This window comes from Cynoglossus semilaevis, chromosome 9 (genome assembly GCF_000523025.1).
Source record: "Cynoglossus semilaevis isolate Cse_v1.0 chromosome 9, Cse_v1.0, whole genome shotgun sequence".
Taxonomy (NCBI): Eukaryota; Metazoa; Chordata; class Actinopteri; order Pleuronectiformes; family Cynoglossidae; genus Cynoglossus; species Cynoglossus semilaevis.
Window position 1 is genome coordinate 15035286 of NC_024315.1, and position 19099 is coordinate 15054384.

Here is a 19099-nt window from a genome sequence, read left to right on the forward strand (position 1 = left end):
AAATGTGTCCTTTGCAAACTGCCTTTACGTCCTCAGGTTGTTTTACTTTATTTTATTTATTTTTTTCTGTTAGTGTGTCCACAAATACAATATAAACAAGTAGGTGTTTCATCAACATCAATGTGTGAGTGTCACAGGGTCGAAGGATTATGATGAGATGTTGCTGAAATCATAAGTCATTAAGTGAAACAGAAACAGCTGTGCAACATTAAACTGGGCGAGGTACTGATACACTTTACAACCAAGGTGGCGCTGTGGGAGACGGTTTCATGACAGGTCAGAAAGCAGCAGGACACAAGTTAGTTAAACTGCAGCAGTGAGAGAGTGTTCTGTTGGTTCTGGTATAAAGTATATTGAATACTTCTCATAGTGAAAGTCTGCACTCTCATATGTGATTGTCCAAGAAATTCCGTATGAAAACTCTACTGACGATAGACACAGGACAATTCTTCGTCAACACTGCTTATTAACAGTATGAAAAGTCCGGCCGCCCCTTTCTACACAGGCTCTACAGACTAATGAGCTGTAGAGCAGAGAGGAGGAAAAAAGAGGGTGACAAAAGAAGGGGGTCACGTGGCCCCAGACTCTTGATTCACGAAGAGAAGAAGGGGCCATGTTTGAGGTGCTGAAGGCAGCAACATGAGTCGGGCAGTGACGGCAGACAGCCTGAGTTTGAACAGCACCACCGCTGCTGCTTTGAGTCCACATGATGAGGACATGGACGCAGCTGTGTACGGTATGTCCACTCCTCCATGACATAAGCAGGAAATATCCAAAGTTCTGTGGAAGTGGTTTCTACCTAACGTCCTGGTTTAGGTCAACATTGTCTTGAGTTTTCTCTTCTCATTTAATCCCAGGGGTTAAAGTGTTTGATATTGTTTTGATGGCCTTGGCCCTGTGTGTTGTCACCACAGCCGGCCTCTACTGCATCACCGTCTGCTGCAACCGCTCCAGGTAAAGATCAGACTCTAGATCTTCTGAGCCTGATGAAAATTCAGTCTTCAAGTTGTATCTCCTGAGTTAAAGGCCACTCAGGTGTATACATTATTTTTAAATTCATGTTTAAGTGCATGGGCACAGATTGGGAAAGCGGGGCGCATGGTTGCCTTACAGAACATTGGTCCATGGTTCGAACTCTGTTAGTTCTGCAGCTAGTTCCAACCATGGTCAGGTCTGTGCCGTGTGTCTAGGTTTTCTCAAGGTATTTCTGTGTCCTGTAAAAACTCAAAAACAGGAAATAAAGGGAATTATTTAAACATGCCATAGAACAGAGATTATCAACTGGTTTTGACTGAAAAACTGTGGATCAAAGGGAGAACATTGTGTGTTCCACCCTGTTCATGTGTTCCCACTCCCCGTTGTCCCTTCTACCTCAGGCAGTCTAAACGAGCCCATGTGTACGAGAGTGCAGTGACCCAGGAGGAGGTGGTGGTCCCTGTGGCAATAAAAGCCGTGAGGAGGTCAACCAGCTTCATTAACCCTCTCACCTTACTCAAGAAACCAGGGGCGGCCAAGGACAACTCCAGGATCTGTTATATATACAGTAACCCACTGCCTGTGGGGCTGAAGGAGGAAGAGGAAAACAAAGACCCTCTGAGACCTGAACAGGAAATGACACCATCATCGCCTCCATCCATCCAAGAATTTGCCCGTGATCCAAACAGTGGCATCACGTTGGACCCTCCCATATTTTACCTGCAGCTGTAGAGGAAGGTCTAACTGAAGAACAGTGAACGCCCCATCTTCAGTAGCATGTTAGAGTCCTGGAACACTTCAGTACTAACACTTTATATTACCATGATATTAAAACTTTTAAACTAGGAAATACCCTATTTTTCTGTCTATAAGTCACACTTTCTTTTTCATCCTTTGGCTGGGTTTGCGACTTATACTCAGGTGCGACTTATATGTTAAAATATATAATTTCACATTTTTTATTTTCACCCTAACAGCCGCTAGAGGGCACTCTAGGCTTGTGAACCAGTATTTGATACTGCTGTACCACTGAAAATATACGTTTGTTATTTTCACACTGATAGCCGCTAGAGGGCGCTCTAGATGGCTGGTGCAACTTATACTCCGGAGCGACTTAGTTTGGAAAAATGGTATACATAATATTTTGAAAGTACTACAACTGAGGGTACAAATAATACCTCTTTAAATGAGTAGGTTAAATTACATACTTTCCTAAAGTACTAACGAGATATATAATTTATACTTCCTTAAAGAAGGAAGTATAAATTCTATTTTAAAAGCACTACAGTAACTGGAGGTAAAAAGAAATACTTCTGAAAGTATTAACCAGAAATATTATTTAACCCTACCATGTACAAATACTCCCCCTGTAGGTAGAGCAGTAAAAACGATCACATGACCTGTTTTTCTCTTGATGATCTTTAATAAAACTGCTGGTACAATGTGCTTTACAAAAAGAAGCCGTGTGTGACACAGAGAAATGATCAAAATGATCAGAGAAGATTATCGTTGCAGAGATATTCAGCATATTCCCTGTCATCATGATCGGCTCTGTTCTCTGGTCTCAGCCTCAGACGATGGCCTGTGTTTCCCTGATCAGCCACTCCAGCGCCTCCTTCTTGCCTTGCCACTCCAGCTCTGCTCCCACCACCTCCAGACACTTCCTGTGGTAGTCGTTCACCCAGTCACGCTGCGGGACAGGGGACACCAGAGTTGTGTTCACGACACACACAAAAAAATGTCTTTGTCATATTTTTGAAGTTTAGGTGGATGATTCAAAAGGTTTGTTGTCGTGACAGAGCCTCTCACCTCTTTTTGAGTGAGCAGGTCTGTGTCGATCATCTTGACTTGGATGGGGACCAGAGTGAGTGGCTCAAAAGTCAGACTCCCTCTGTTTCTGTAGTTGTACTGTGTATGAGGACATCATATATATTGATGAGGACAATCACAGAGGTTTTAAAACATATTTAGGAATGACAATTTACCTATATTAATTGTGATAAAATACAACTGTGATTAATCAATTAATCATGATTACTTAAGAGTAAAACTTTTCATTTTTTTTACTTTCCCCCTCAGTACCATATTCATATTAACAGTCTGAAGTAAAGACCTACTTTGGGCTTTGTTGGAACAACAACGACGACATTTTCCAGGCGAATACCAAAAGATCCATCTTCATAGTACCCAGGTTCTGCAAAAGAGACAATTAGAAAATTAGATTCAAAATAAAGAATGAAATGACTTTTAAGAACCTGAAATATAAGGAAATAGATTTAACATCCCACAAGAATATACACAATATTGCGCACTTCTTAAAAATCCTCTAACAGTGAATGAGGAAAGACTGAGGAAAGACATTGAATGACTTTCTGTTTCATCAAACTTCCATACCATCACTGACGATCATGCCGGCCTCCAGGGGCTCATCAGCGAATGTCTTATAGCTGATGCCACACGGCCCCTCGTGGACATTGAGGAAGCAGCCCACACCGTGGCCCGTCCCATGGAGGTAGTCTAGACCGGACTCCCACAGAGCTGCCCGAGCAAATGAATCCAGAAGATGCCCTAAGAGGAACAAAGATTTATGCCTCGGCTGATTATGTCATACAGATTTAATGATTGAGTATTTACTTGTAAAGGAAGTTTCTAGGAAAGATCTACTGAAAAATGTCCATGTACATAACAGTACATTAAAAATCACCTTTGGTTCCATTGGGAAAAACAGCAGCACTGACGGCTATGTGTCCTTTTAGGACATAGGTGAAACATTCCTAGAGAAAGAGAGACAGGGATCCACGTTAGTGTTCAATCCTGACGAGATCAGGTTCATTAATTTGACGGTACAAACACTGACCTTCTCATAAGGTGATGGTGTTCCAAAGTGCATGGTTCGTGTGACATCTGTGGTTCCATCACTGTTTACCCCAGAAGACAGAGACACAAGTTCAACTCAACAGAGAATAATCTGTTACAGTAATAGCAAAAAACAGCAGTCAAGCAAATGCGACTTTAATTAGAATGGATTTCTTACACATATTGAGCTCCGGAGTCAATCAGGTAAACCTCATTCATGGTGAGAGTTCTATTGGTCTCAGGGAGCGGTCTGAATGAAGAGGAAGGGTTGTCCAATGCTGGTTAAATATTTATTCACATCACAGGAGAATAAAAACTTTTACTTTGACAGTCTGACCTGTAATGTATGATTGCTCCATTGGGACCAACACTGGAGATCGTGGGGAAACTGAGGCCGACAAAGTCCTTCTGTTGACTGGGGGGGAGGAAAAACACTGTTTTAATCACCTTTCAGGCCAGCAGAGGGTGCCAACACATAAGCACTAACATCTTTTCAGCACAGACAGAGGCATTTTAGAGGCTTTAATGAAGACTGGAAGGAAGGATGACATGGAAATTACCTGCGCAATTCTTCAGCCTTATCAGCAACAGAGATTTCAGTCACCGTGCCCTTTGAAATCTGCCAAACAAAAACGTCAGTCACTAAAAAAATAAAATCATTATGAATGATGATAAAGTCCAGGCCATTTTCTCCAGTGACCTCTACTTGAAGATTGGTCAGACTGAAATCTTTTAAAGCGCTTTAACATATGTCCAGAATGAGACACACTCTATACACATATTGATATTTGCACATACAGTGCGAAAGAGTTTTTGTTCCATGAAGCAACACACGCTTAAAATATCTTCTCAACTCAACCCCCAGCCTGCGTCTGTGGAGGCGTCAACCTCAGCTCCGATGCCCGACTTGAGTCAGAGCAGCCTCACTGACCACAGGGCAGTAAATAAAGCTACAACAAGGTTCCCACTCTTTACTTGAAAGCATTTTCCATGACTTTTCCAGATCATTTTTGAGCTTCTACAGCATGGCAGACAGGTTTTTGATTTTTTTTTTTAATCAATTAATACGGAATAATTAACCATTATAATATGGAATCAGTCACACCTTAGAGTCAAGCACTTTTCAAAAGTTTCAAGCACATCTAGAAACCCTGCCCCTACTGGCTTTTTCATTAATGAATCCAACTTCGAGGGTCAATGAAAACAAAACAACAATACCTCTTTCTCTATCCAAGCAAAGAGTTCACAAAGGGCAACTGCATCTTTGATCTGTTCAAGAACAAAAGGTAAAAACACTTAATATTAAGAAGGTTGCATCAAACCAACAAAATTAATTTAAAAACAACTACAAAGATGAAAAGGATCCTACATGGGCCATTCTCATGCCTTGAATCTCAGTGGCGTTTTTCACAGCCTTGGAAAGGCAGAGTGGAGTGTATGGAATTGGAGTCCTGTGGGCCTGAAAGAGCCAACGATTTATGGTTTCATGGTTCACAGAAAGCCTCATTTTTAAGAAAGTAATGAAGAGAAGTTATTTCTTATTACTGACATGGTGGTCACTGTCATTACTTGACACTGTTTTTCTCACCTTTGGGATGGCCTGTGTGAGAGCACAACTGGCCTTGTCACTGATCCAGACTTTGTCTTTTGGCCCAAGTGCGGCGCAGACGGCCTGGAGCTCAGAGTAGACCGACTCGTAGGGAAGTGTCTGGATGGTCAGCTCAGGTTTGCTGGAAGAGTCCAGCTGCAGATGGTCTCTTAACGCAGGGTCGGAAAGACGACTACTGTCCACAAAGAGCCTACACAGAAGGAACATGTTTGGATGATATAACTGTACACTGACATGTTTTATAGATAATTTTCATCCACAAATAAAAGTAAAAACTATACAAACTAATTTGAAGAAATACACAAAAAGTACATCTAAAAAATTAAAAAACAACTTCAAGAAAAAGTATTTTGTCTGCCAACCATTGAACTACATTCAATGTCTTCTAAGACAACAAAAAACACAGAACCTCTACTCTAAAGTATTTAAATAAAAATACACCTGCTAACTTATGATTAATGATATGTTCAGGTAATCGTATTCTGCATTTCTATATTTAAAGTATTATTTATAATATTGTATTAGAAAGAAGACTATGCAGACAGGACACACTTGACTGCACATTAATGGCTCTAACTCTGGGAATGTTGACAGAAACCAGTCTTATTTATTTCTAAAGCCATTCATTCCAGCTGGCAGTATTGAGGTAATTAAAGTAGAATGTGGCCTGATATATTCCATTACCTTATTGTGTTCATTCCCACAATGGCATATGCAAAGAAAACTGGGTTGTACTCAATGTCGGCACCACGCAGGTTGAAAAGCCCTGAGAAAACAACAAAAAAATAAAAAATAAAATTGACTTCAATGTTCAGATGAATGCAAACATTTGTTAGATTTTCTGATGTTTTGAGCAACAATTTGAATTCATTTTAATTTAATCACTAAATGTGATCCCAGACCTGTGTGAGGTGTTAAATGTCAACATTATCAGACGGACACTCCTCCTCTGTAGATGCCTCTCAGTTAAATAGCCATTCAAAGTCCAAATACTACTTGAGTACAATCAAAATCAACATTACTCTAATTAACACAAGCTCTTAGACCAAACAATCAGACACAAGGGCTCATTAGTGAACAAGGTGCTCAAACAGACAACTAAAGGGACACCCGTGCATCCCAGGGTCCTTGGATCGTGATCATGTACCCACACAGACTTACGTAACCAATAAGTATTTTTGTCAACCTAGCATATTGGTCAAACCTTGATGGTAGTGTCTTGACTTCATCGTAATCTATGAACAAAACTTAAGGCATGGATCACGATACATACAACACAGGATGAATTTATCAAAATAACATTAATAAAAATGAAGCACTTACACGCGATTTCATCCAAGGCAGTGGCCACAAACCAGCTGATCTTCCTGTGTGTCATCTTGGCTCGCAAATGAACGATCTTGTCCTGCCACGACATACCTGCAGGTGGACACAAACAACAGGTTGTGTGGCTCAATTCACCTTTAGAAAAATGTCTGGAAATGGTTCAGATCCCTGACAATAAACCTAAATGAAATTAAGAGTTTCTATCTGTAAAAGTCTTGTTCAGTCAGTAAGTAGCTTACTGACCGGTGTACTCCAGTCCCAGGGTGCGCAGCTGTGTGCTGGGTCGTTTCGGTCGGTCGGCCCAAACTGCATCGATCAGGTTGTCCTGCACCGCCACCAGAGAGTGGCCTGCGTTCATCAGTGCCTTGGACATGTTCTTCCACTGGTCTTAAACACAATCATTAAATCATTTTATTAAAAAGTACATACAGACACTTTCTAGAGCCGCAGGATTTGACTTCTTCAGGTCAATTTTATTATGTTTTTGATGGTTTTCCCTTGTAATCGTACAATTAAAGACTTCAAAATTTAGATGCATGTAATTATCATTATTATTATTATCGTTCATGGTAAACCATGAGTTGACACAGATTAGCAGGAAGTCTGTCCTGTTATCAGGCCAATGGATTAACTTCAGAAAAAAATTGAATACAATGATGCAAGTTTCTGCTGTGATGTGTTTTCATGCACTTCCTCGTTGTTCATTGTTCATTGCTTTATTATTCTGAAATGGCGGGGAAGAAAATGTCACTGTGACCTACCAGCAGCAAAAATCCAAGGATCTACTCCCACTTTGGAGTTTTCTGGCAGAACACTAATCAGCCAGTCCTCCTGAGACGGTGTCTCTTTCAGTCCTGTGAATGTGATTAAAAACACGCTAATGTATCAAACGAGGTACGGGAATGTTTGATTGTGTGACAGAGATGGAGACAGAAACTAATGAAAGACAGAGAGGTTTTTTATCTTAAAAAACAGAGGCATTACCCATCTTCATGAGGGTCCAGTTGTTGTCCATTTGTTGGGTGGCTTGGAGAAAATAGCGCCCATCTGTCCACAAAGCAGCATACTGCTCTGTGACAATGGCCGTGCCTGTGTGTCACAACAAAAGACAGAACATTTAAAGCACTGAATCTATGAGCAAAATTTACCGGAGATAAAACTTTTTTTTAAACTACACCTGTTGTCCAACTGTAACAACAGGAAGTAGTCATCAAATTCCCACCTCGTGTTATTAATCATTATAAATGATTCATTCCTTAATTTCCCGAACGGAACTTCCAAGGGATTAATAAAGTTCATCTATCATCATCTTATCTATCAGAACAACCTCAATTTGGAAAACAGTTTCCCACTTGCAAAACTTACCAGCAGAGCCGTTGAAACCGCAGATAAATTCACGCCTGCAGTCACATGGTGCAATGTATTCACTCTACACCACACAAAGACAGAGACACAGAGAGAGAGGGAGAAAGAGAGATAAAGAGAGGGAGAGATCAGCTTCATTAACAATCAGTTTGAAGTGGGAATCAACAAGTCAGTCATTTCCAATGCCATCTAGCTGCTCTTCTCACATCAAATTTCGTGTATGAAGAGGGAGCAGTGGGTTGCAATTAATTTCAAAGGTCAGAGGAAAAGATCAGAAAAACAAGACTGTCACAAAGTGAGATAGACAGGATGCACAAATGACATATTTAGCCTTTAATTGTGTTTGTGTGTGTGTGATCTTATTCACCTGATGGGCATCACCAGAAGGAACAATATAGGCCTGTATTGGCTCAGTGAAGTATTTGCAGTTTCTCATCACTTGACGAAGCTGCCTCAGCAGCTCTCCAGTGATCTTTGGAGACATGGCTGCGTCTGCATGGACAAAGATAGGACAAAGATTGAAATGACACGGTGAGTAGGCTGCTGTAACATAATCTACTGTCATTTTTGTCAGAATTCAATGAGAACACACAAAATGCACGTGGTCTGATAAAGCCCCAGGAAATTATTGACATCTTAAAACATTAATAAATGCCAAAAACATTTATCCACAGATTACCTGTGTTAAGGGAAGCCATGTTAACGTCAGGTTGCTGAGGCAGGATTGAGGCTACACTATCATTCTGCGGTTCAAAGTCACTGTCCACTCATGTTTTATGACATAAACTGCTTGTTGTGTAACTGTTACTGCTACAGTTAAATATTAAACAAACAGTGTAAATGACTAGAGTAGGGAGAAATGTGTGACCTATACTCAGGGTAGTAACTTCATAAAAACAAAGCTAAAAGAACACTTTCCAACTCGTGGCAAACCAAACGGCCACAAACGGGCCAATCACGTTAAAGTATTCCTCATCGATGAGCTTCCCCATTGGCCCATTGAGGCACATGTTGTTTACAAGTTGGCTTAAGACGAACCAGCGTTCGATATGTAACTACCTACCTATAACGCTACAAAATAAACCATATGCTATGTCGTAATAGATAAATAACACACACGTTGTTTGTGATATGAACGGACGAGCATATTAGCACATGACGCATCTCTATTTTCAACAGGCCAAACATTACACACGTCGATTCATTCAATTCGCTGACGTTGAATTCGCTGGTGGGTGTGGTGGGATAAAAGCAAAGTTGGTATCGAATATCTCCGTGTAAACAGCTCACTGTAAACATACAACACGAGCTGTAACTCACGAACAAGGTGTGTGAGTCACAGGGGTGGGATCATCAACCGTTTACCTCCGACTGAGAACAGTCATCATCCCTTTTGCGTCGCCCGGAGACCTCAGCACCACGAGCTGCAAAAAACCTCACAGATTCCCCACATGCAAACCCCAAGCTGCCCGTATACACACCCGATACTCTGGCTTTGGAGAAGTGAGTCTTAGTATTGAGGAAGTGAATAAAACAAAGCTCTTCTTTACCAACGTGGACCCTGTGTTAATTTACAAAACAGGAGGCTGCCATTTCATTGTTGACGTTTGCGGTCACGTGACTACCGTCTCTTCCAGTTAAGGCGAAGGACTGGAGACTCGCCTCTTTTTCTGTAAATAACACAACAACAAAAACGTGTGCACGACGGTATATAGACGAACAATCCGACAGCGCTTTATTATTCATTATTATTTACAAACTCAGTCTTAAATAGTACCTAATAAAGTCAGTCGATATACCGTATAAAGAAAAGTTAAAGCTAACACTAAGCTATTCATCACATTTGTTGGATATAGACAAAAGCGATACGTAATCAATGAAAATGATCTGTAATATACAGATTCAAGTATATAACGTTAAAATACGGTGCAAAAAACAAAATAACATAACCATTTCATACAGAACCACTTATGTACGTTATACTTGTCATGCATCATCATCGTGTATTACCAGGGTAGGAATAGAATACAGACCAAATTGTTATAAAGAATTATATTTTACTGATAATATACTATACAAAAGCATAATAATGCCCAATTCATAACAATATTAAAATAATATATTCATATGGAATCATATCATACAGTTAAGACGCTTTTACACGATTAAACAAAAGGACACAAACAGCAACACTATTCATAGAAGACCATATTATGGATGTGCCAACATTGCTATATTACAGAACCTTATTATATTGACAAAGTATTTACAGATAAAACAATCATACAATTGTTATATTTTGTGAAAAACAAATAATTACACCCAACAAATACTATAATATAATCAAAAAGAATGAATATAAACAAAGGGAATGACCATACAGAACTATACAATGCTGCGAAATAACACCATAACCATATTGGAGAATTGACATACGGAATCATGTAACACCTACCTCCTGAATACAGCAAAAACAGTTACACACATGTAATTTAACTCACATATTGCAAACAAATGATTTATGTCCCTGGAACACAATTAACAATATTATAACTGTGACAACATTGACATTCAGTGGAAAATTAAAAATAAGGAAAGGGAAAATACTAATCCCTCATTACATATAACTATATTATTCCTAGATTTAATTAGTCACGACTGCACTGGCTAATTTATCTAAATGAGATTACTGTTAGTCTGTATGAAGGTCTGCTACACTCCCTGCACTGACGGCTACAGGTCACATGTAGTTAAAACATGAGACAACACATAGGGTTCAGTGAAAACAGTGGAGTCAGTGGCACTAACTAGTCTTCACACTAGTTGTAAAGTACAAAGACGTACCACTCACACATTAACAGCTGTGACCAAATGATATGATATAAATATCCACATAAGTCAATACGCAATTTGAATGTTAGTGAAAAATGTGTTCAGAGAAGAGTTGTATTTTCAGAGGACCTCACAACAGATCCAACAGATGTTACGGTAAAGAAAATATATTATAATATATATATTTCAATGAAAACAAGAAAAACAAACTAACTGAAATGAAAACAATGATTTATTTTTTGTTTGAAATTAAAAGCAAGCATTAGAAACACAATCATTACATATAAACTTTGCAGTTTATTTTGTATCTTAAATTTACACAGTAACATTTAATTTGTAGATTTCCTGGTATGGAACTATGGAGAGAGAAGCATGTCCCACTGATACACGTACTTTATGTTAAAACCTTCTGTAGTAGAAACTTTTCACCACTTGTTTGATTGCAACTCACAAACATTTATTCAGATTTCTACATCATTGATGACTCACACATTCACTCTGATGCTGGGCTGAGTCCTCAAGCCCTGAGCTATGAATAAACTGAAGACGGCAGCAGGCAGGCGACAGCAAACATCAGGCCGAATAGAAAAACTTCTGGCAGCGCACGGAGAACTGCACTTGCTGAGGAGATCCAATCAGAAATGTGTCAATTTAATTAGTGTTAATTTAACTGTAAATAAAGAGAGTTTTTTCTCACTCAAATCCCACTAATGTACTTGGTATCGTGATGTAGTGTTGTCTCTATTACTGTAGTCCTTGAAGTCTCCCTTGGTTTTAAATAATATTCACATTAAACTGAACTAAGTAACAAACTTACTTGCACACTTGTCAGACTCTCTGTAAATACCCATCTTCTCGCTGGTTTTCACCGACTCCAGGAGTTCGGGGCTGACAGTTCCTTTAAGACACAGACAATGGACAATAACACATGGACACAGATCTCCTGAGAAAGAAACGACTTCTCACGTTCTGTAATAAAAGCAGATTTCATTCTACAACATGAGACAGCACAGATCTCCTGTGGTATTCTTTGTGAATCCTCTGTACAGACATTTCACTGTTTCCTCCCATGGGATGTAGGAACTGAAAAATGAGACACAGAGACACTTCACTCCAGCGTATTCAGGTTACCCAGTAAGGTTTTTGAAGATTTTCAAAGCCAATAATGGTTCATTGTGGCAAAATGCTGTTGGTCCAGTTCCCTTTGTAGGCCAGGATTATTTATATACAGTATGAATTATTTTTCAAACCTTGACCAGTATCAGATACATTTCAGTGTTGTGCTATTTAATCTGCAGTTATTTGGTGCTGCCATGGATTAGTATCAAATGTCAAGTTGTTGCATTACTTGAGAAGAGAGTAGTTTTTTGTTGGTATTCAAACTTCACATCTCTTAAAATAATATTTTATTACAGAGGGTCCTCGATGTAAGTTGGAATTCCGTTCCTATGGTGCTACATAACTCGACTTCCCTCAAAACTCTGTACTGTTCATCAGTACCCACGTCACTAACATAGTTCTTACATCATAATCTAGGACGTAAACATCAGTGGAGTCAGGTTGGTAGCTGGATGAAAATTAAAACTTTCTTTCTACTTTGTTTCATGCTGAAGGAGCCAGGCGTTACTGAGGAGTGACTGATAAATAAACCAATAACATTCAAAATGGCTGGCGATTTGCCATGTTCTTTGCTGCTGCCTTACCACATATCATGAAGTTGACCTCTTGACACCTTCCATCTGCTACAGAGGACGGAGAGTCGGGCAAGATGGTGACTCTCGCAACGTCCATCTGCAGGACACTTGCAACTCTTCTACGGAAATCGTATCTGAATGAAAGTAGAATGAAGCTTAAATTTAATCCATACATTAATATACTTTATAATTGCTAATTAAATATATATTTTCTAACCAAATTTTCATTTTTTTAAATGTCTAAATATGAGTAATTGGAAAAGTAAATGCTATTATAATATACATGTATATTTTCAAAAAAATATAAATATTATAAAAGATAAATAAATAAATATACATGTATATTTTCAAAAAAATATGAATTTTAATAATAATGATCTCTATAATTTCTAAAAAATAATGTAATTTCTAAAAAAAGATAAGTAAATACATTTCCATTATGTATTTGGCCATTTAAATACTATCACTATTTATACTATAAGATTTTTTTCTTAATATAGAATGTCACATCACAATCCAATATGTGTTTCACCATAGACACCAAACCAAAAAACATTAACATTACATGTTTAAAATTTACAAGATGGCTATTTGCTTAACAGATAAATAAAAGGAAGGAATTCCATATACCTGCTGAAATCTGTCCGAGTAGGAAATTTCTGCTCTGCCGTTGGGGATTCTGGCAGAATGTTGGCACACGCTGTGACGCTATCTCCATTTTTCAGCACCAAACATTTGTGGACCACTAACAAAAGTTAATAAAACACATCGTAAAGGTTTTCACCTGTGGCTGAATTCATACGTTTAGCTTAGTTTGATTAGTGTTACCAGTGTTGTCTCCAGACAGCTGGATGATACTGTCAGTGAACAGCTGACCGTGGGTTAGACTGACTGGACCGTGCCTGGTGGATATTTCCCCTAGCACACAGCTCAGAGGGTGAACTAATGAACACCTGGAGTCCTGTGAAGAGAACACAGTAAAAAATCAACACTCAACTAATGAGTAGTAAGAAATGTAAATAAATCAAAATCTTTCTTGTGGAGCAAGGAAAATAGCTATACATGTAAACATTGTATCATTTATTCTTTGAAATAGTAGCTGAACCTTTTTTATTTTACTTTGCTCCCAGCAGAAACCTCTCCAAAAATTCAAATAAAATAAACCTTTTGTCATGCAGTTCTGACATTACTGGGAAGTAAAATCATAATTACAATTGAATTTACTGTGAAAAAGAGATGTTGTGCAGGTTAAAGACAACATTGAAGGTAACTGCACCGTGGATTTCCAAGCAGGTGTTTACAGACTTTGGTTTGCCACGTAATATTTAAATACAAAATAAGCAGAGAAAATGTGAACTCACTCCTGATGTCATGTTGAAGGGATTATGAACATCTCTCAAGTTGCTGCATTGGCCATTGAAGATAAACAGTGACAGTGAAGGAGTCTGCAGGAGGTGGTGTGAGATGAGAGTTTACGTGATGTTTTTCGTATATTAGTCACAGTAGTCGGAGCAATTCATTTAACAAAACCTCCTATGGAGTCATGTTGTCAAAGTCAGTGAAATGAAACAACAGGAGACAAGAAAAACAGTTCATAAAGAACTATATTGATTGACAAAGATTGTATAGATAGATAGAATTATTAACACCTCATTCTCAACTGTACTCACATTCCGTTCAGATGATTTCAGCGTCACCAGAAGTGTGACATCATTACTACTCCCGTCGGGAAACACCTGCTGACGCTACAACACACATACACACGTAGACATAAACAGACAAATGCAATCGGAGAAATAGGGAACTTAAGACGCAGTAGCATATCAGACAAAAGGAAAAAAAACTCCAAATGTACTCATTCTGACTATAACTTTCTAAATAAAGTCACTGTCCAAACTTGCGTCTAAATCATAGGTAATGTGACTGTAGTCAAAATTTAGATTTTCATGTTCATCTTCAGTGAACATTTTATTTTGTGAATATTGTGAGATTTTGTCCGTAGCGGCTGCGGCCAGCCCAGTATGGGGCCACTGGAGGGCAGCTGACAAGGACATCTGTTCCTTTGCTAGTCCACGGGCTTTTAGACCTCACTAGCCCTACTGTATGCATGCTAAGCTAAACTGATGATGTCCCCTCTGATAACCACGACACTCCATTTCAAGCTGCTGCAGGCAGAATGAATGCACTTGTCCAGCATGTAAAAAGTGCAATGTCATGTTTTTGTGACAGTTTGGCAAAAGAAAAGTTTTTAGTTATAAAGACTGTTATAAAGAGGTTAATGAGCTGAAGCTGATTAGTGCAGTCAGTAATTTCCATGTTAACTGTTAGGGAAGATGTGATAACACAATAGGTGATACTTGGCCCCAAAAGAAAAACATACAGTATTTTTTTAAGAAATACTAAATCGCTGTGTTTATTAATTGAAAATATTTTATATCAGAATAATCCATTGCCTACCAGTTGTACTGCCCCAGTAACTGTGCTGTTGAATAATGCCTTGGCAACAATCCATTGTCCTTCAGTATGTCTTTCAGCTAAAATGTCAGCACACCTCATTCTGGACATGAAGACATTGACACGCGTGAAAAAGAGAAACAAACAAGATTAACAACATATTTCACGTTTCACATGAAATTTACACTGCAAAATAAATTTGATTTTTTTTTGCCATGCTGACTCACTGTTAATAAATAGGAAGATCATTTTACTGTGACATCCTACACCTGTAATTCACCTCAGCAGACGGGCCGTTCCTTTGTTAACATTTCAGAAAAAAACATTCTTGTTCTAAGAAAATGTCTGGTCCAATAGGTCAATGGCCCAGTAAAAATAATTATCACCTGTAGTAATAATTTCTTTATGACTAGACTTTAGTTTGGTAATTAATAATTACTTACTAAATATAGAGTAAAAATTGACCTAATACACAAAATTATTCTATCATATTTTTTTCTTCAGTTTGACTTATTTCTCCAGATATTTCTCCAAAAACACAAAAATTACCTCGAGCCATTGGCATAGTGAACCACCAGGGACCTTCCCGCAATGCTGTGGGGTCCAGTTAATTGAATATCAGGATCCAAGTGCAGAGCTTCAAGTAGGCTGAGACCATTCAGCATTCCAAACTTCCCACTGATGTCTCCGATTTCATACTGGTCCATTGTGCCAGTTCCTGGTGCGGGAGAATCCGATATGTTCCAGCCTAATGGGTTGAAATGACCCATGATGTTTGCATCAGAGCAGGGCTCCACGCTGCCAGGTTTGATGGGCAGCAGGTGAACGTGGTAACCCCCCGCCAGAGAGTCGAGGTTCATCAAAGACACGTTGATAGTCGTGGGTCCTTGCACGGCACCTTGAACGAGCCGCATTTGACCTCCGGACAGTCCAGGACCAAACCAGTTACCCAGTCTGGCTTTGTGCTCTCGCACCATGGTGACATTTGCACAAGCGATTCTTGGTCCTCCTCTGTTGGCTTGATGAATGACCACAGAACGACCAATAACGCCTGCATCCTGCAACCAGGAAGTGACATCGGTGAAGAAGCTTTTGGCGTGCACTGAACCAACTTGGGTGGTGAGGTCGATGGTTCTGTGCTTGCTGGACAGGTCTCCACTCTCACAGGAGAGAGGTCTGGCTGGGCCACAGTGTAGCAAATAGCTGCTGTCTTCTGTGTCGATGTGGAAGGGGTTCCAGTGGGCTTCTGTTGTGCTGCAGCGCCTCTCGTCATCATCTCTCTCTGAGCTTATAGGGTAGTGGTGAATATGCCAGTGGTGGTTAATGGTGGGGCTGGTTGTCGGACTTCCATAAGCCAGATCCATGAAGATGGATACATCGGACAAAGGGTTGTTTTCCAGTTGGGTGAACCAGATCTCACCAACCACATGACTCTGAAACCTGGCTCTGCCGACAACTACTTTGCCAGGATAACTGATGCTAGAGCAAACATACCTGGAACCGTCTGTTTGGTGTATAACAACTGAGCGACCGACAATACTGTTTTGTCCAAACAGAGGAAGGTTGAAATCCGTAAACATTACGTCAGTGTCATTCATATCTGTGAGGGACACGTGCCTCGTACTCAGATCTCCAACCTCGTACTTGTCATGTGTTGACCCAGGACCTTTAGGATATGTCGGGTCCGCAGTCTTGATTTTAAAGGGATTCCAATGTCCACCAACATTTTCATTGGAGCATAAACTTTCTTTGTTGCTTGTTCTGACTGAAGGGACCGGATAGAGGTGGACGTGATATGGACCGACTCTGCCCTGCAGGTTGGTGAGGTTAACTCTCATCTCTGTTGCATCAAAACATGAAGCTTGTTTAAAGGTAAAATACCCTTTAATCCCCTTCATATTAATAACAGCAGTCACCTGTTTACCAGGGACATTATAAACGCGAGCACACTTGTAACTTGAGCCCGCGTGGTAAAGAAGAAATCGAAGACTCCAGTTTTCCCAGTTGTCCAGACGGGATTTCTTAAGATCCAGAGGTGTTCCGACTTTGACCTTTCCCAAACTTGACAAAGTGCTAGCCTTCAAGCTTCCAAGCAGAACATCACAGTTTGCAGCGGTGCTTGTAGATCCCAGAAGAGTGATACTGGTGTTAGTGGCATTTACTTGACCGATTGTGACCAGGTCTGCTAGAAGCCTGACGTTACTTTGTTCAGAGTTTGTTCGAATGTAAACATTACCGGCAATTGGACCAGTGAATCTAGCCTGAAAAGTCAAGGATGATCTGCCTTGACCTACCACTGTACAAACCATGATCTCGTCACACGTCTTCAAGGACAAAGTAAAGTCGTCCAGGTTTGGTCTTCGTTCAAAGAGGTGTGACACATTGACGGTGGACGATGAGGCGGGATCTGCTGTGAAGGAAAAAACCTTGGGACCGATATTTGCTTCCGAACAAGGTTCAGGAAAATGGCCATACATGACGGGGAACTCACTGAGGAACAGTTCCACTAGACCACAGGATCCAGCACCAGAAACTGCAACAGCGGCAGTCTGGGATGTGGAGTCAAACTGCACCTGTCCGGTGACTCCTGCCATGTTTAGAGTTGCTTTAAACTGAGTGCCGTAGATCGAACCTGAAACAAAGACAATGGGAATAATGTGATAACGATGAGGGACCGGGAACATATTGACTGGATAAACAGACGAGGTAAAACAGAGGAAAAGAACCAGTTTGGCATAATATTCATTATGTGAAAAACCCCTCAGGTTAACGGAAACTTAAACATTGTCTTACCAAGTTATTACTTTTTTTTTTTGATAATTATTGTTAGATGTGAAAGCATTTTTTCCCTGGTGCCATTTTCCGTTACTTTTAGATTATTAATTCATCACAGAGAAATAAAATGACAGGTTTGTTGCTGAATAGAATAGAATAGAATAGAAATAGAATAGTCATTGTACAGCGGGGGTACAATGAATTTGAGGGAAAAATGTTTAAAAAAATGTAAAAAAAAAAAAGCTTCTGGAAATATGAATCTTATGCAGACATCAATAATTTATTTTCATTCCATAAGCAGAAGTTTATAAAGTTCCTTTTACATATGTAAGTCTTGACTTCCTTTTTACCTTTTGAGTCACTTTTTGAGAGTAAATTGCGGAATTGATCTTCACAATGTGGCTGTGGCTACACTTAGCCCATAACTCACAGATTTAACTGGAATAAAGTTTTTTTTTTTTTTTTCCGGTTTGGGGAGAGGTAGCGCCATGGTTAGATGCAAGCTAAAAAATGGAAATTAAAGACTGCAAACATGAGCCTAGATTAAAGTCAAGACGTGGTGAGGTAAAAATCTCACAGTACCTTATAATTCAACTTCTGAAAAGAAGAAGATAATTATGAAAAATACAGTAGAAAGATGAATGCCATGTCTGTTACCAACTATATATTGGGAGTATGCTCAACATACAAATGAATCATGTGGAACAATCTGAGGAACAAGAAATGATAGACCAGCTGTGAGGAGGACGTTTTCTACTTTCTGCCTGAATCTCAGAGCAGCAGATGTCAGCAACATAAAAATGCTCTGTTGCACGTTGTTTTTAGCATGTGGCCTTGATACAATGACAGAAAAAAGGTCAGGGCACAAAAAAGTTGGAATGCGTTAATTACTCACCAATTAAAGGAAACACGAGGGTGGCAGTCAGGAGGAGCATGTTGTAGGAAAGCTGTAATTAGAATAAAAGCTTCACTGTGTCCTCAAACGTCCCGTCTGATGGTTCTGACTTGGAAAAAACAGCTCACCTCCAAAATGCAGTGGGAAGTTAAGTTGCGACAAAAGTGGAAGTCACTGTGTGTGAGTACCCATGTGTATGTGGGCATGTGTTCTTCAGCAGCATGTCATGTCATGTATGACAGCTTTTCAGATTCGTGGAGCCTCCCTCGATCCAGCTGCAGCCTGTGATTGGTCAACGGGTTTATTATATCCCACGTC

At 39.6% G+C, this 19099-nt stretch overlaps 2 protein-coding genes across 5 annotated transcripts; both read right to left on the reverse strand.

Annotated features, from left to right (window-relative positions):
- Nucleotides 1–2378: 2378 nt before the first annotated feature.
- Nucleotides 2379–9767, reverse strand: xpnpep1 (X-prolyl aminopeptidase (aminopeptidase P) 1, soluble). Of its 4 annotated transcripts, none has more exons than XM_008317452.3 (20): nucleotides 9613–9767; nucleotides 8499–8623; nucleotides 8132–8195; nucleotides 7751–7855; nucleotides 7528–7620; nucleotides 7010–7153; nucleotides 6764–6859; nucleotides 6125–6206; nucleotides 5420–5630; nucleotides 5201–5290; nucleotides 5050–5100; nucleotides 4392–4450; nucleotides 4169–4246; nucleotides 4010–4081; nucleotides 3833–3893; nucleotides 3680–3749; nucleotides 3370–3543; nucleotides 3093–3169; nucleotides 2785–2883; nucleotides 2379–2665 (listed from the first exon to the last, which is right to left on the reverse strand). In XM_008317452.3, the coding sequence occupies exons 2-20, from the start codon at nucleotides 8613–8615 to the stop codon at nucleotides 2546–2548; spliced, it is 1863 nt and encodes a 620-aa protein (XP_008315674.1). In that variant the 5' UTR covers nucleotides 8616–8623; nucleotides 9613–9767; the 3' UTR covers nucleotides 2379–2545. The 4 variants fall into 4 exon arrangements, with proteins under 4 accessions (XP_008315674.1, XP_016891096.1, XP_008315675.1 ...); XM_017035607.2 differs by having other exon boundaries at nucleotides 9497–9755; XM_008317453.3 differs by lacking the exon at nucleotides 9613–9767 and adding an exon at nucleotides 9452–9583.
- A 249-nt stretch (nucleotides 9768–10016) lies between these two features.
- On the reverse strand, nucleotides 10017–19099 carry cusr (Copper-only SOD repeat protein). Its single transcript, XM_008317449.3, has 10 exons — nucleotides 18782–19099; nucleotides 15661–17743; nucleotides 15115–15214; nucleotides 14328–14402; nucleotides 14019–14102; nucleotides 13486–13618; nucleotides 13288–13402; nucleotides 12667–12791; nucleotides 11781–11861; nucleotides 10017–11584 (listed from the first exon to the last, which is right to left on the reverse strand). The coding sequence occupies exons 1-10, from the start codon at nucleotides 18819–18821 to the stop codon at nucleotides 11493–11495; spliced, it is 2928 nt and encodes a 975-aa protein (XP_008315671.1). The 5' UTR covers nucleotides 18822–19099; the 3' UTR covers nucleotides 10017–11492.

What these genes read in the sequence shown, in the direction of transcription:
- xpnpep1 (XM_008317451.3), bottom strand. An exon ending in CTTCTGGTGATGCCCATCAG is followed by an intron (nt 8,196 to 8,498) that starts GTGAATAAGATC and finishes TGTGTGGTGTAG; the next exon opens with AGTGAATACATTGCACCATG. An exon ending in ACCTGCTCACTCAAAAAGAG is followed by an intron (nt 2,666 to 2,784) that starts GTGAGAGGCTCT and finishes CCTGTCCCGCAG; the next exon opens with CGTGACTGGGTGAACGACTA.
- cusr (XM_008317449.3), bottom strand. Translation starts at nt 18,821, where the DNA reads ATGCTCCTCCTGACTGCCACCCTCGTGTTTCCTTTAATTG. An exon ending in GCTGTCTGGAGACAACACTG is followed by an intron (nt 13,403 to 13,485) that starts GTAACACTAATC and finishes AACTTTTGTTAG; the next exon opens with TGGTCCACAAATGTTTGGTG. An exon ending in GGTCAACTTCATGATATGTG is followed by an intron (nt 11,862 to 12,666) that starts GTAAGGCAGCAG and finishes TGTGTCTTAAAG; the next exon opens with GAACTGTCAGCCCCGAACTC.